The sequence below is a fragment of the Megascapheus bottae genome, chromosome 20 (genome assembly GCF_031878675.1).
Source record: "Megascapheus bottae isolate mThoBot1 chromosome 20, mThoBot2.hap1, whole genome shotgun sequence".
Lineage (NCBI taxonomy): Eukaryota > Metazoa > Chordata > Mammalia > Rodentia > Geomyidae > Megascapheus > Megascapheus bottae.
The window spans coordinates 1,270,999-1,286,993 of NC_143528.1; the positions used below are offsets into that span (position 1 = coordinate 1,270,999).

The window sequence follows — 15,995 nt, forward strand, 5'->3', positions numbered from 1 at the left end:
ATTCCTCCATACCACATACATACAAAAAAGCCGGAAATGGTGCTGAGGCTCAAATGGTAAAGCTCTAGCCTTGAGAAAGTCCAAGGATAGTGCTCAGGTCCTGAGCTCAAGCCCAGGACTAGAAAAAAAAAAAAATTCTACATAAAAAGTTTTATAGCAGCTTAAAGCAAGAAACTTTAAAATTTTTAATTCCAATTTCAAACTTACAGAAAAGTGCCCTCCCCCCTAAAAAAAAGAAAGAATAGTATAGAGTACTGATACTATCTATATCTTTTACCTGGATTTTCCTAATGTCATCCTACAACATATTAAAGCCAGGAAATTAATGTAGATATGATCTAATCTTATATGATATGGTTAAATCTCTGAGCCTTACATGTTCTGATTCAGGATCCAATCCAAGATCTCATGTTACATATCACATTATCTTAGTCTTGTTCAGTCTGTGACTTCGGAATTTATTTTTCCTGATCTTGACATTTTTGAAGATTACCAGTCAGATATTTCAAAGAAGGCTCCTCAATTTGGGTTTCTATGTTGCTTTCTCAAATTTTCTTAGATCGAGGTTCCAAATTTTAACAGTGCTACTGAAGGACATGGTGCCCTTCTCACTCTATCATAAGAGGTATATAACAGTGATGTATCTTATTGCCAGTAGTTTTAATTTTGATATGGTTAAAAAAAAAACTAACAGATACCTTAAATTACAGTTTTTTTCCTTTTGCTCCCTAAAATCTATTAATTGTTCTTGCTTATACTAATTATTAATGCCTGCAAAATGCTTTCTATTTTTTCTATTTCTTAAACATTGACTAATTGAAGTTCTGCAAAGATGAACTTTTCCTTTCTTACATTTATTCATTTGAATATTTAGCTCATTATAGACTCTTGGATTTATTTTATTCTATGGATTATCACCTCTTGTTCCAGTTCATTTTTTAAAATCAAAAGTGTTCCAGACTTGGCAATTAGAAACTCCTTCAAGTTGGCACCTGTGTCCTTTTTATGTGCTTATATCAGTTTGTGTACATTGCTTTGTTATTATTCTATAAAACCTTGCAGGTTGCTTTGGATTTTCTTTGTCCTGTCGTGGAGTCAACTATTACCCTAAGAATCCTAGTTCCTTTTGTTATAGGCTAGTAAATTAGGCACCAATATCTAGGTCTTGACTGTAGAGCAGAGATTTTTTTTAAACTAAAAATCAACATATTCTTTCCATTTGCAAGCTTTACAAATGTGAATCCTAACTCTTTATAGAATTTTGTATTTTTATGTGTATGTGTTTTCTGGGTGCCTTTTTATTTGGTTTCCAAATTCAATTTTTTACCTTAAGGAGGTTAAGTAGTTGAGTTAGCTTATCTAAATTTTTTGAGCATATGTATGTCATACATTTGAGTGGGGATTTTATTTTTTTATAGGCATGTGGATATGTCAAATATGTCGACCTAGGAAAAAAGGACGAAAACTTCTACAAAAGAAGGCAGCACAGATAAAACGACGCTATGCTAATCCAATAGGACGACCAAAAAACAGGTTAAAGAAACAAAACACGGTGTAAGTTGTACTTGTGGCAAGGTGAGGGGAGAAAAGGATAGGGCTTTCTCTATAGTGTAGGCATTCATTGTTTTCTTTATGAAAAAGAAGGCATTGTTATAACTGGCACTTGTACATAGTAATAATGGCTAACATTGAGCCCTTACTAAAGTGCCAGGCACTGTTTAGTGCTTTATGTGTGTTAAGACATGTAGTTCTCCCTCAAATCCAATGAAATGTAGGTACTGTTGTTATCTCTGTTTGCAGAAGAGTATGCTAAAGCATAGGAAAACTAACATGTAGCTATCTAAATGTTGAACTGGAATTAAACCCAATAGTCTGACACCATATTCTGACTCTTAATCAGTACTTTGCTTATAGAGTCAGCCAAGAGAAATTTGTAACTGTAGCTTTTGCCTGTTTCCCTCCTGATCTGGTTTCAGTTGTTTATATCTGTTAGGTCTTTAAATCATTTGGATAAATTCTGTATATTAAAGCAATAGGTAAGTCCCATTTTTGTGTTCTCCGGATATAAAGTAATGTGTTTTTTCCTTTATTAGCAGAAATGAGAAATTACGTTAGTCTAGAAAACTGTGCTATGACTAGAGGATAATGGGGCAAGATTCAGTAGTTGTCTTTAAAAAATTGTAGTAATTTACTATTCATGATTAAAAATTTTTCAAGTCTGTAAACATCTTGCCAGTCTCTGAAAAGTACCTGCCATTTCTGTACTTTTCTATGCTATTAGGAAAGTGATATAACTGAAGTGAATGGCCCTAGCAGGTTGAAATAACAACTAGTGTCTACTTTTAATCTTAAGCTTTTTTCCTGTAAAATGATCTTTTGATTTCTGGTTTTCAGAGAGTAACCCATCTTTGTATTTAGAATAAAAGTGTGACTGAGTTGATGGAAAAAGATTATAGTATTAAAGGGTTATATCTGAAAGAATGGTAGTTCTTCGCTGGTTCAACTCATCTGGTAGAAGAAGCCATTGAGAGAGAGAATGTGATTTGTTTAGGATGTACCCTGTAAGTGATAGCATTGTGTCTTAGACATGTCTTTTAACTTCTAATTTATAATTTTCATTATAGGCTTTCCATAGATAATGTTTCTAGTAATAACTACTTTTTATTTAGGTACCATTTATAGTTTATAGAACGTTCTCCATTTAAAAAATAAAATTATGGGTTATTTTCTAAATATGTCATATGTTAAATAGAAGCCTTCTAATTCTTTTTTTAAAAATGGTTACTTTTTTTTTCTTTTTTTTCCTACCCTTCACTCCTTAGGTCAAAAAGTCCCTTCAGCAAAGTCCGGACTGGCCCAGGAAGGGGGCGCAAACGTAAAATCACTCTTTCTAGCCAATCAGCATCATCATCAGAAGAAGGATATTTAGAGCGAATAGATGGCTTAGATTTCAGCCGAGGTAGCAGTGTTCCCTTGAAGTTTAACAAGAAAACCAAAGGGCTCATTGATGGCCTCACCAAATTCTTCACCCCTTCCCCTGATGGGCGGAAAGCTCGAGGGGAAGTAGTAGACTACTCTGAGCAATACAGAGTCAAGAAAAAGGGCAGCAGAAAATCAAGCACTTCAGATTGGCCCACAGGTAACAGTTTGAATGAAATAAGCTTAGAAACGTAAAGTATTCCAAAAGTGTATTTGGAGTAGCATTAGTATCTCCAGTAGATTTATACTTCATTATAAAAGATTATGGCCAAGCATTATGTGTACCTATAATCCCAAGCACTTAGGAAACTGAGGCAAGAAGATGACAAGTTCAAGGCTTGTCTGGGCTGCACAGTGAAGTCTTGTCTCAAAATGAAACAAAAATTAGTTGTGGAATGTGAGATGGGGTTTGAGTGGTAGAGTCCCTACCTGGAAAACGAAAGGCCCTGAATTCACAATCAGTACCACCATCTTCAAGAACAACTAAAAGAATGTATCAAAAATACATATTTATATGATACCATGACAGTAACTAAAGTTGAAGAGTGAACCAGTATAACTTTTAGGCAAAAAGATGATAATTGTTTAGTAGAAGCACATGAAGTCTACCTGCAAAAATTTGCAGTATAACCTTAAATAAAAAATTATTAGATAAGTTATATAAAGAGCATCACAATGCTTATTTTATTCTGGGAGAGAACTTAGGAAGAGTAGAGGTAACTAAACTGCTGTTAATGTAAGTACAGAAAAAGACCCACACTGTGGGGCCAGGAGCATAGCCCAGTGGCTATGCATGAAGCCCTGGGTTCGATGCCTTTGTACCACATACTCAGAAAAAGCTGGAAATGGTGCTATGGCCAAGTAGTAGCAAGTAGTAGAGTGCTAGCCTTGAGAAAGCACTAGGATAGTACCCAAACCCTGAGTTCAAGCCCCAGGACTGGCAAAAAAACAAAATATGCAGATACAATGATATAATGAGGTCACTGATTTTCCTATTTGAGATTTTGGTAAATGTATTTGTAGGTTTCCCTCCCTTCCCCACCCCCCTCTTCCTTTTTTTCATTCTTCCTGCCAGTCCTGGGGCTTGAACTTAAGGCCTGGGCACTGTCCTTGGACACTCAAGGCTCAAGGCTAGTGTTCTGCCACTTGAGCCACAGCTCCACTTTCAGTTTTCTCTTGTCTGTATAGTACCGAGGAATTGAACCTGGGGCTTTGTGAATGCTTAGATGAGCACTCTACCACTAGGTCACACTCCCAGACCACATTTGTGGTTTTCATATGATAAATTTAAAAGAAAAATAGAGGACAATGGGTGTAGACTTTTTATTAGGCTGAATTTTCTAATTTTCACAGTAGAAAATATTTGTGCCATATTATAGTGTTGTAGACAGTTAAGCCAGGGGAATTTTACTAGATTTTCAGATAATTAAAGCTTAAAAATAGCTTCTCTGCTTAGCCATGAATTTAGAGAGCCTAACCTAACCTTGTGAGAGAAAGAAACACAGTATTCTGAGGAAAGTAGAATGAACATGAACTCTTGGCTCACCAAGACCAAAGTTATAGTGTTTCACACGCTGCAGAAGAATTTAACTTTGATTTCTTCTCTTGAATATCTCATTGGTAGGTGATTGTATTCATGGCTTCTTCATTCCTGCTTATATAAATAGTTGAGTGGTAGGATACAGGAGAGAATGTCCTCATCATCAGGTCCCCCTTTTCTGCCTTACTGATTTTTCATCAGAATGGCAATCATAATTAGTGTATAAGCAATGAAGACATTTTAATTTTTGTTTTCATGATGTGTACTCTATTTAGGTTGGGTTAAAAAGATTGTCTTCATGAAAGACATTTGCACTTGAGATGGATTATTAAAAAGAATCTACCTAGAATATTAAGAATATGAAAATTATTTGAGCAAATATATAAAATGTATGTGGAGCTTAACATTGAACTTTAGTTATTAGTATGTTTTCTTTTATAGACTTTTCAATTTCTGTGTGAAATGTAGATTTTTTAAGGACAGCTTGTACCTGCATTCATTTGGCTCATGCATTAGGGGGCATTAACCTAACATAGTACCTTTAGATTATACATTTGGCTTTTTAAGAAATTCCCCACTGTGGGAGTATTTGTTAACATTGTGTTTATCCTTTTTCTTTCTGCCCTAAGTGAATAACAGTCTGTATGTGCAGTTGATTTGAAAAGAACTTGCACTAATTGGTGTTTTTAGCTATAGTCATGCAAAGTAGAAATGAGGTCACTAGCGGTGTCATTTTTTAGATGCAAAGGATAATAATCTACACAATCTCCAAATACTCCCTTCAGTAGTTCCTCCCTGTTCCCTTCCCCCTTGGTACTAGGACTTGAACTCAAAGCCTCACCTATCCATGCAGCTTTTTTGTTCATAGCTGACACTCTTCCACTTGAGCCATACCTCCAATATTAGCTTTTTTCTGGTTTATTGGAGATAAGAATCTTGCAGATTTGTCTGCTGGGCTGGCTTTGAACCTCAGTCCTCAGATCTTAGCTAGAATTATAAGTGTGATCGTCTGGGCCCCTGGCTGTCTTCATTCTTGGCTCAGTTGAGGAAGAACATCATTTAGTAGGTGATTATCATAGTCTTTCACATTTACCTAAGAGTTTATCATTTGTGGTCCTCAGGTTTTATAGTTTGTGATTTAGCACCAGAATGAAGAGAGTTAGCACTTCCTAAGACTAGTAAAGGTAAAAGTTTGCCAATTTACTGAAAGTTGGTGGATACATTATATTTACTAAAGATACATTTACTAAAGATGGTCAAATTCTTCATACTATTTCGAAACAAATTTTACATTTGTTAGATCTTTTTATTGTTCTGCCTATTAACATGTAATATTTAAATTACATTTTAATTTAGTTATGATATATATTTAGGAAGCTTTATAACAAATCTGTGTTTTCACTAAAAGGCAGATATAATAGGTAATAATTCAGCAACGCGTAATGTTTCTGAGAGTCAGTGTAGTACTGTCTTCTTTTTGATTATATATGCACAATATTAAGGTCTCTATATTGAAAGTTCTTTTGTTAGGGTAGTACAGATAACATGTGAGCCCTTTTTTTATGTGCAGACAATCAGGATGGCTGGGATAGCAAACAAGAAAGTGAGGAACGGCTTTTTGGGAGCCAGGAAATCATGACTGAGAAAGATATGGAATTATTTCGTGATATCCAAGAACAAGCACTGCAGGTAAAGTCGGATGTTCTAATTGGATAGTCGAGAAATTTGCATTTATGAGAAACAAAATTATATTTCAGTAAAGCTACAGTAGCAACTTATCTATTTTAGTTTATATTGTTTATTTAGTCCTGCTGGTGTGGATTCCTTTCAAATCTAACTGCTTTGGTTTTGTAGATAAATTACCAATGTTAAATGTCCTAGTTTATTTTTTTACTCTATGTTATAAAATTTGGCATGTAATCAAGAAATAAGCTTCTTGTAAGTAATACACACCTGTATTAATTTAGAATATTTGCTAATTGCTTCAGTCTTAATCCTTTGTGGCGTAATAAGACACAAATATATTGACAAAGAACTATTAGTGTGCCAGGTGCTGGAGATTCCAAAGTGAATGACAGAATCTCTTCTGTAAAGTGTAGTGTAGAAGAGACTTTGCACATCAAAAATCTAATTAGGAAAGTTCAATTATTGAGCGTTGTTAGGGTAGTAGGGAAACAAGCATCTGTTGTTGTCTGGAGAGGTTAGAGGTCTAAGTTTTTAGATTAAGAGACCTACTTGGTGAATCCACTATCATTAAAGTCTCTTGAAGAATAAAACAATATAAATATAGCACACACACAAAAAAGATAAAAACAGCAGCATAAATCCTCAGCATTTTATCATACTATAATTTGATAGACTTGACTATGAGTCATGTAGCCATGGTTTTAAAGTTTTGCACTATCATTTACTAGCTTCTACTTTGGGTAATTTCTTCATGTCTCAGGATCTGTTTTCTTTCCTACTAATAAAGAAAACATTTTTTTAGGTATTATAATAGAAATTTCTATGGAGTTTAGTGGGAGCTCAAGGGGGAAATAATTACTTTCTTCCTGACTAGAACTATTTTCTTTTTTGACCTTTTGATTATATTTCAGATATAGTATCTTTTTTTTTTTTTCCCTGGTTGGTCATGGAGCTTGAACTCTAGGCCTGGATGCTGTCACTGAGCTCTTCAGCTCAAGGCTACCACCATACCACTTGAGCCACAGCACCACTTCTGGTTTCTGGTGGTTAGAGTCTCACACATTTTAGTACCTAGACTGTCTTTGAACCATGATCCTCAGATCTCAGCCTCCTGAGATTATAGGCATGAGCCATCAGTGCCTGGCCCACATATAATATCCTTTTACTCCTAATTATTTGTATGAATTTCCTGAAAGGATATTATCATACATAATAGCTGTCCAACATAAAGTCAGGAATTTAACACAGTATATTTGTCCAATACGAAGACATTAGTTGATAGGTCTCTTTAGTTTTCTTCTAGTCTGAACCAGTTTTGTATTTTTTAGCAGTATTTTTCATTAGTATATATCAGTTGTACAAGAAAGACGTTTCATTGTGATATTTCCATACATATATACAATGTGTCCTGATAATCCTCATCCCCTTTATTACTCTTCTTTACTCTTCTTCACCTTTTACTCTTCTCCTTTCTTAAGACAATTTCAACAAGTTTCATTGTTTTGTTATATGCATATAAATTACATAAACCATAATCATCCTCATTCACCATATGTATCTATATATATGCATGTATATATATATCCATGACTATGTATATCTTTTAGGTCTAGCTTCTCCATGAGTGAAAATAGATATTGGGTTTTAGAGCTTAGTTTATCTAATTCAGCCTTATGTTCTCCAGTTCCATCCATTTTCCTGCAAAATGGCATGGTTTTATTTTTATTGCGGTAGTATTCTATGGTAGTATATCTTCTTTATCAGTTCATATTGTTGGCACCTGAGCTGATTCCACCATTTTATTGTGAACTGTGTAGTAATAAATATGGCTATGCAGCTATCTTTCTTATATTTTGATTTGCATTTTGACTATATACCAATTCCTTTTGATATAACTTATTGTATGGCAGAGTCATAAGCAGCTCTTCTAGCTTTTTGAGGAATATCCACACTGATTTCCATAGTGATTGCACTCATTTATATTTCTACCAACTGTTTATAAAGGTTCCCTTTTCCTGGGGCTGGAAGTTTGGCCTAGTGGTAGAGTGCTTGCCTAGCATAAATGAAGACCCAGGTTCGATTCCTTGGTACCACATACATAATAAAAAGCTAGAAGTGGTGCTGTGGCTCAAGTGGAAGAGCTCTAGTCTTCAGAAAGTGAGTGCCCACACCCTGAAATCAAGCCCAGGACTGTCAAAAAAAGGTTTCCTTTTCCTACCTCCTCCCCAACATTTGCTTATTTTCTTGATGGTTGATATTAAAACTGGTATGAGATGGAATCTTAGTGTAATTATCCACTTCACATATGAAGAAACTGAAGCACAGAAGGGTGCCAAGGTGATGTAGATAAAAGATAGCCAAGTCAGGCACGATGACTCACGCCTGTAATCCTAGCTACTCAGGAGGCTGAGATCTGAGGATCAAGGTTCAACGCCAGTCCAAGCACAAAAGGACCTGAGATTCTTATCTCCAGTTGACCTCTAGAAAATGGGGCTTGGCTCAAGGGTAGGTGGTAGCCTTGAGCTGAAGAGCTCAGGGACAGTGCCCAGGCCAAGTTCAAGCTCCATGACCCCCACCCCCCCAAAAAAAATCATGCAACAAAAGTGTGAATGTGAATAGATATTTTGAAATAGATTATTGTTAACAATCATTGTTAACTTTAATATAATATCCCCCAGTCTCGGGAAGAAGACTCAAGAAGTAAGAATGCTGGTCTAAATTACTGGAGGCTAAGGTTTGAGAATGTGTGACAAAGGAAGGCTTTTTGAGGAATTAATTATGCAGAGGACTAAAAGTTATGTACAAAGTTAGCAAGATCAAGAGCTAAGAGCAGTAGTGACACAAGAAACTACCTGTGTAAATGTTGAGATATGAAAGAACTTGATTTATTTGAAGACCAGGGTAACTAGAGTATAAGAAATAAGAGTGAGGAGCTGGGGAAATAGGACAGAGTTAATCTCAAGTTTTTATCATATTTAATGTGAAGCCGTCAAGTGTAGAGCAAGGATGTGGGATCACATCTGTGTAAAAGTAGGTTCTTTGCTACTGTATGCAGAATGGTAGATAAAAATGGGAGCTGGGCAAGAATTCTGGCTTTTTAGGGATCTGGATGAAAGATAATGGAAGCTTAGGGGGTGGGGGAAGGAAATGGGGACAAAAGAAGAAGGGGTATCAATGTGTGTGAAGTAACGCACCCTCTATCTGGTGAATATAACTGTAACCCTTCTATTAATTATAATTTTTAAAAAGAGAGATAATGGAAGCTTAGATTAGAGATAGAGCCATAGAAATGAAAGGGAAGGGCTGGGAGTTTGGCCTGGTGGTAGAGTGCTTGCCTAACATGCATGAAGACCCAAGTTTGATTCCCTGGTACCACATATATAGAAAAAGCCAGAAATGGTGCTGTGGCTTAAGTGGTAGAGTTCTAGCCTTGAGAAAGCCGAAGGACAGTGCTCAGGCCCTGAGTTCAAGACCCAGGACTGGCAAAAAAAAAAAAAAAAAAGGGAAGCGGGTGGACCTAGAATTCATGTTGAAAGTGAAATCAGGAGAACTTGATACATTCATAGTTTGAGGACCAAGAGAGTTTAATATAATAGAGAAACTGTCTTGAAACTGATTGAAAAAGTTTTTGGGTTTTGAGCACTTTTGGAATAGTGTGAGAATTTATAAAGATAATATGGAAAGTTGCCTTTTCTTTTTTTTTACTTAAGCCTCACAGTTAATCTATTTGCTTCCATGGCTTTTGCTGTAGTACTGGAGTATGCCTCTGATCTGATTTGTTCTGGCTAGTTTTGGAGATAGAGCTTAAAGGACTTCTCTGCTTAGGTTGGCTTAGAAACTGGACCCTATCATAGCCTCCTGACTACGCTGGCAAAAAGTCACCTTTTTTTTTTTTTTTTTGGCCAGTCCTGGCTTGAACTCAGGGCCTGAGCACTGTCTTGTGGCTTTTTCAAGGATAGAGCTCTACCACTTGAGCCACAGTACTTCTGGCTTTTTCTATGTATGTGGTACCCAGGAAATTGAACCCAGGTCTTCGTGCATGGTATGCAATCACTCTACTACCACTAGGCCAAACTCCCAGCCCTGAAAAGTCACTTTTCAGAGCAGAGATTTGACTTAGTACAAGCTGTTTTAACTTGATTCAATTTTTATGTGTATATATGATACTGGTGATTAAATTTAGGGCCTAGTGCATGCTAGTCAAGTAAGTGGTCACTCACAAAGCTTGTAGAAATGATGTTAGATATAAAGCCCATAAGAAGGACACAATTTCTCTGCTTGTAGAAACTACATCTAATAGGAAAGTTACTTATAAAATGCAAATCCAATATTCAATAGTAACAATTACTTAAGTAATTAACCTTGGTGGAACATTAAAGAATTATTGAAATATTTAATAAATTATTTTCCATAGCTACTATTTTGAAATTGTAAAAAAAATTACAGGCAATTCAGGAAGTAGGTTCTATTTTATCTCTTATATCATAGCTACACATTAAAACTTTTGTAAGAGCCACTCAAAGTATAGGTTACAAAATTAACCCAAAAAAATCAGTAGCCTTTCTGTATGTCAATGATGTACAAATAGAAAGAAAACAACTCCACTTGCAATATCCTCAAAAACCAAAACAACAACAATAAAAACTAGGATTTAACCTAACCAAAGTGTAAGGTATTTATAGTGGGCACTATAAATATCTGAAGAAAGAAATTAATGAAGATACCATGAATATAATCAATATTTATAAAAATGGCCATTCTGCCAAAAATGCTATACAAATGAAATGCAATCACAACAAAATTTACTGAGAAAAAACAATGCCAAAATTCATGTGGAGCAACAAAAAAACCTAGAATGACAAAGCAGTTCTACCAGTAGGGGTGATATTACAGACTTTTAAACTCTACTATAGAGCCATAATAACAAAATCAGGTTGGTATTGGCACAGAAATAGACCCATAGAACAGACTGGAAGACCCATACACTTATTGTCATCAGATAATTGCCAGAGGGGCCAAAAATATACAGTGGAAAATGTAGACTCTTCACCACATGGTGTTGGGAAAACTGGGCATCCATATGCAGAAAACTAATATTGGATCCCTGTTTGTCACCATACACCAACATGAACTCAAAGTGAATCAAAGACCTGGAGGTCAGACCCAAAACTCTGAAACCTACTACAAGAGAGAGTAGGGAAGACAGTAGAACTTACAGGTATAGGCAGAAACTTCCTGAATAGTTTGAGGGTCACAAACAGGAGATTAGACAAGTTAAAAAAATTAAAATAGAAAGTTAAAAACATTAAAAGAAGAAGTTTCCGCACAGCTAACAACATAGTTATTAAAACAGAAAGCCAACCAATGGGGGAAAAATCTTTACCAGCATTACATCAGAGAAAGGTCTGATATCCAATAAGTATAAGGAGCTCAAGAAACTAATCCCTCCCAACTTAATAAGCCAATCACTTAATGGGCAAAGGAGCTAAGAGACTTCTCAGAAGAAGAGACAAGAATGGCAAAAAACACATGAGGAAATGGTCATCATCCCTGGTCACAAAGGAAATGCAAATCAAAGTAATCATGAGATACTATCTAACCCTAGTTAGATTGGCCAGTATTTTGAATTCTGACAGTGACTAATGGTGAAGGGTAGTGGGGACATAGGGAAAAAGTAACCCTACTGTACTGTTCGTGGGAAAGACAAGAATGGCAAAAAAAAACACATGAGGAAATGCTCATCATCCCTGGTCACACAGGAAATGCAAATCAAAGCAACCATGAGATACCAGCTAACCCTAGTTAGATTGGCCAGTATTTTGAATTCTGACAATGACAAATGGTGAAGGGTAGTGGGGACATAGGGAGAAAGTAATCCTATTGTACTGGGAATGTAAACTAGTACAACACTCTGGAAAGCAGTCTGGAGGTTTCTCAAAAATCTAAACATACACTTTCCCTACTACCCAGCCATACCACGCATAGGCATCTACCCTGAATCATGAGCCAGGATATGATAAGGACACCTTTATATCCATGTTCATTGCTAGCCAAGATATGGAAACAACCCAGTTCCCTACAGTAGATGAGTGGACTCAAAAAATCTGGAATTTTACACAGCCATTAGAATAAAATAATGTCATTTGCAGGGAAATGGATGGAACTGGAACAAAACATGGTAAGTGAGGTAAGCCAAATTCAGACAAATGGTGCATGTTCTCCCTGAGATATGGAAGTTAGATCTCAAATGTATTGTGATATGAGAAATTTTATAGAATTTTAGATACTCATATACAGTGAGGATAGTCTTAGGAGAGAATCACAAAGATGCAGTGCTTAACCATCTCTTCATACGTATGTACATACTGAAACGAACTCATTAGATATAGAAACAAAAGACTTTTTCCCCCTTTTTCTGATGATTCTGTCTATTTTATATATGGTATGTCATGAGGTTGTGGGGGAGGGAATGAGAAGTGCAGCAGTGGAGTTCACTGGACAGTGATAAAAGTGAGCTGTTCAACTCAGTAATGAAAGTGAGATGGGAAGGATGGACTGTGAACAGGTGACACTGTATGAAAGGATATGTACTTAACTGACTCATATAAATATGAATCACCTCTATAATAACAATAAATTTTTTTAAAAGGGACCATTCTGAAAAGAAAATGGGAGCTAAAATTGATAGATGTTGTTATTGTAGAATTTTATTTCAATTAAGATCTTAATGAGCTTGAAGAAAATGATATAAAATCTTCTTAATTAAAAAATCATTTCCTCAAAGTTCATTTATGTGTGCATGTGTGTATATATATTTATGTATATATTTCCATTTTTTAAATTTATTGAGACAGAGTCTCACTGTATAGCCACAGCTGGCCATGAACTCAACAGTTTTCTTACCTCAGTCTCCTTAGTTCTGGGAATACAGGCTTGTACCACTGCACTGGGCTTCCTTTTTTTTTTTTTGGTTGGTTGTGGGGTTCTTTTTCTTTAGTTAGTTAGTTTGCCAATCCTGGGGCTCGAACTCAGGGCCTGAACACCATCCATGGGCTTTCCTCAGGGCCACTCTTCTACCACTTCTGGCTTTTTTCAGTGTATACAGTACTGAGGAATTGAACCTAGAGTGTCGTGCATGCTATGCACTCTACCACTAGACCAAACTCCTGCCCTTCCTTTAAAATGAAGTCCTTTTGTCTCAAGTAGTTTGGTTACAGGCAAGTACTATCATACTTAGCCCTATATTTTTCCTTTATTTTTTATTTTTTTTATTTTTGAGGAAACTCTATACTATTTTCCACAGTGATTGTGCCACTATACATAACTCTCCACAGTGTACAAGAGTTCTCCTTTCTCTGTATCCTTGCTAATATCACCAAGTTTTGTCTTTATTTATCCTCCTCGTCTTTCCTTTTATGTTTGAAGACAGGATTCTGTAGCCTAGACTTGCCTCAATCTTAAGATTTTCCTTTATCTTCTGAGTGCTGCTGACATTAAAAGCATGCCCCACCATACTTGAAACATTTTCAGACTGTATTATTTGGCGTTGAAGCTTTTTGTTTGTATGTTCTTATTTTGCCATTGTTTGACATCCTTGTATTTCCCATATTAATTCTTAGATGAATAGCTCAAAAATCATTTTTTGTAGTTCAAAATTTTTTTTTCCATTCTGGAGATTGTCTTTTCTCATTCTTGATTGTTTTCTTTGCAGTACAAAAAATTCTCAGTGTAATACAATCCCACTTTTCTGCTTTTGCTTTAGCTTCTGTTGTTTCTAAGGTCTTGTTCATAAACACTTGACCCATAGTAATGCCATGAAGTGTCATACCTGTTTTTCTTTGAAGAGTTCTGGTGTTTCAGGTTATACACTTTGGTCTTGATGCATTTTGAACTATGTGTGTGTGTGTGTGTGTGTGAGAGAGAGAGAGGGGGGGGGGAGAAGATGGGGGAGAGAGAGAGAGGATTCTGACTTCATTTTGTGTGTTCAGGTATCTTTTTTGGGGGTAGGTATAAGTATGAATGTCAAGATGGGCATTACAGTGAAAGACCTTAGAATCTAAGATGAGTATAGAGATAGGAGAAAATGAGAATGAAAGCTGGTAGGGTCACTGGATTATAGGTCCTATGGAAGGATGTTTTATCAGTATTTAATGGTGCAATAACTAGCAAAGAGAATGTCTTAATATCTAACAGAAAGGCTTAGAAAAAATGATATAGGAAGTAATTTATACTTTCTTGAACTTGTATAGCCTAACTGGGTATCACTTTTAAGACAGGCTACAACATTTACTTGCAATGCTGAAATACAAAGAATATTTGTATACAATATAATATTTTGTATTATCAAATATAGAACTTAAATGTGTCTAATTATGGAATGATACTCCAAATCCTATTGGGCCACCAATTTAGAACATGTCTATGCTATAATGTTTCTCTTTAAAAAAAAAATCTAAGGCACATTTTACCTCAGAGGTTTTATTTCCTCTAGTTCCTTTCTTTCTTCCTCTCCCCCAGCTCTGTCTCTCCCTCTTTCTTTTTCCTTCCTCCCTTCTCCCCCACCCCATAGCCCCTCACCTTGCTCTCATTCTTGAACTGTAGGCCTGGACACTCTCTTCTCTTTTACATAATACCAGCAGTCTACTAACATAGATCAGCCTCTTGGCCTTTTGGTAGTTAGTTGGAGATCAGAGTTTCACAGATTTTCCTGCATATGCTGGTTTCAAACCTTGATCTTCAGATCTTAACCTCCTTAAGATTACAGGCATAAATCACCCGTGCAAGACTATTTTCTTGTTTTGTTTGGATTTTGGAACCTTTTGTACACAGAAGCTCAGCTGCTTGGGAAATCTAGGTTCTGACTTAAAAAAAAAAAAAAAAGAAAAGAAAATTCCAGGGCCTGGAGTCTGGCCTGCTGGTAGACTGCTTGCCTAGCATGCACAAGCCGTGGGTTCAATTCCTCAGTACTATACATACAGAAAAGGCCAGAAGTGATGCTGTTGCTTAAGGGGTAGAGTGCTAGCCTTGAGAAAAATCAAGGACAATGCTTAGACCCTGAGTTCAAGCCCCAGGACTGGCAAAAAAAAAAAAAATAATAATTGAAGGCCGCCTCTAATTCTGTACCTATCTGGTATTTGAGTTCCTATCCTCTTGGATCCTCACATTTTTATTGGAGGCTCAGAGAATGACACAGTAGTGCTTATTTTCTCTCCCTTCTGTTCATATATTGAAGCACGTGAATTTATTCTTTTTGTAGGATTACTTTTAATCCCTAATTGAAAGGATTACTGTGATCTTTTTGTGTGAAACATTTAAATGCCAATATGACATGTTGTCCCACATTTCTGTCTTATACTAGTAAGAGGGCATCTCATCCTATACTCTCATCTCAGTATACCATTCTTCAGGGAATGGTAAGTGAAGGTGACTCCAAAGGAACCTGAGAGTAGAGAGTTAGGGAAGAGAAAGGGCAGCATTTACATAAAATGTATCTTGGGTATTTGTGCCAGATCCAGAGTTAGGGGAAATTTCAGGAGTGTCTTCTATACATTGTAAATTAGAACTAAATAGGTCATTTTATGAAAGCTAAATTTTAGTTAAAGCATAATAGGCTAAAAAATAAGATGAAATAAACTGTTAATGTTAGCTGCCTGTGGCTGTAATCTTAGCTACTCAGATAGCTAAGATCTGAGGATCTAAGTTTAAAGCCAGCATGGGCAGAAAGTCCTGAGACTCTTATTTCCCATTAATCATGAAAAAAGCTGAAAGTGGGCTGTGGCTCAAGTGCTAG

General features: G+C 36.1%; 1 protein-coding gene across 2 annotated transcripts in view; it reads left to right on the top strand.

Annotated features, from left to right (window-relative positions):
* Kat6a (lysine acetyltransferase 6A) overlaps positions 1 to 15,995 on the top strand; it is a 103,065-nt gene that overhangs the window by 54,762 nt on the left and 32,308 nt on the right. For both annotated transcript variants that reach the window (XM_090353869.1, XM_090353870.1), the window contains 3 exons: positions 1,419 to 1,554; positions 2,823 to 3,139; positions 6,090 to 6,208. In XM_090353869.1, coding sequence (XP_090209995.1) covers positions 1,419 to 1,554; positions 2,823 to 3,139; positions 6,090 to 6,208 — 572 coding nt within the window. The remainder of the gene's footprint in view (positions 1 to 1,418; positions 1,555 to 2,822; positions 3,140 to 6,089; positions 6,209 to 15,995) is intronic.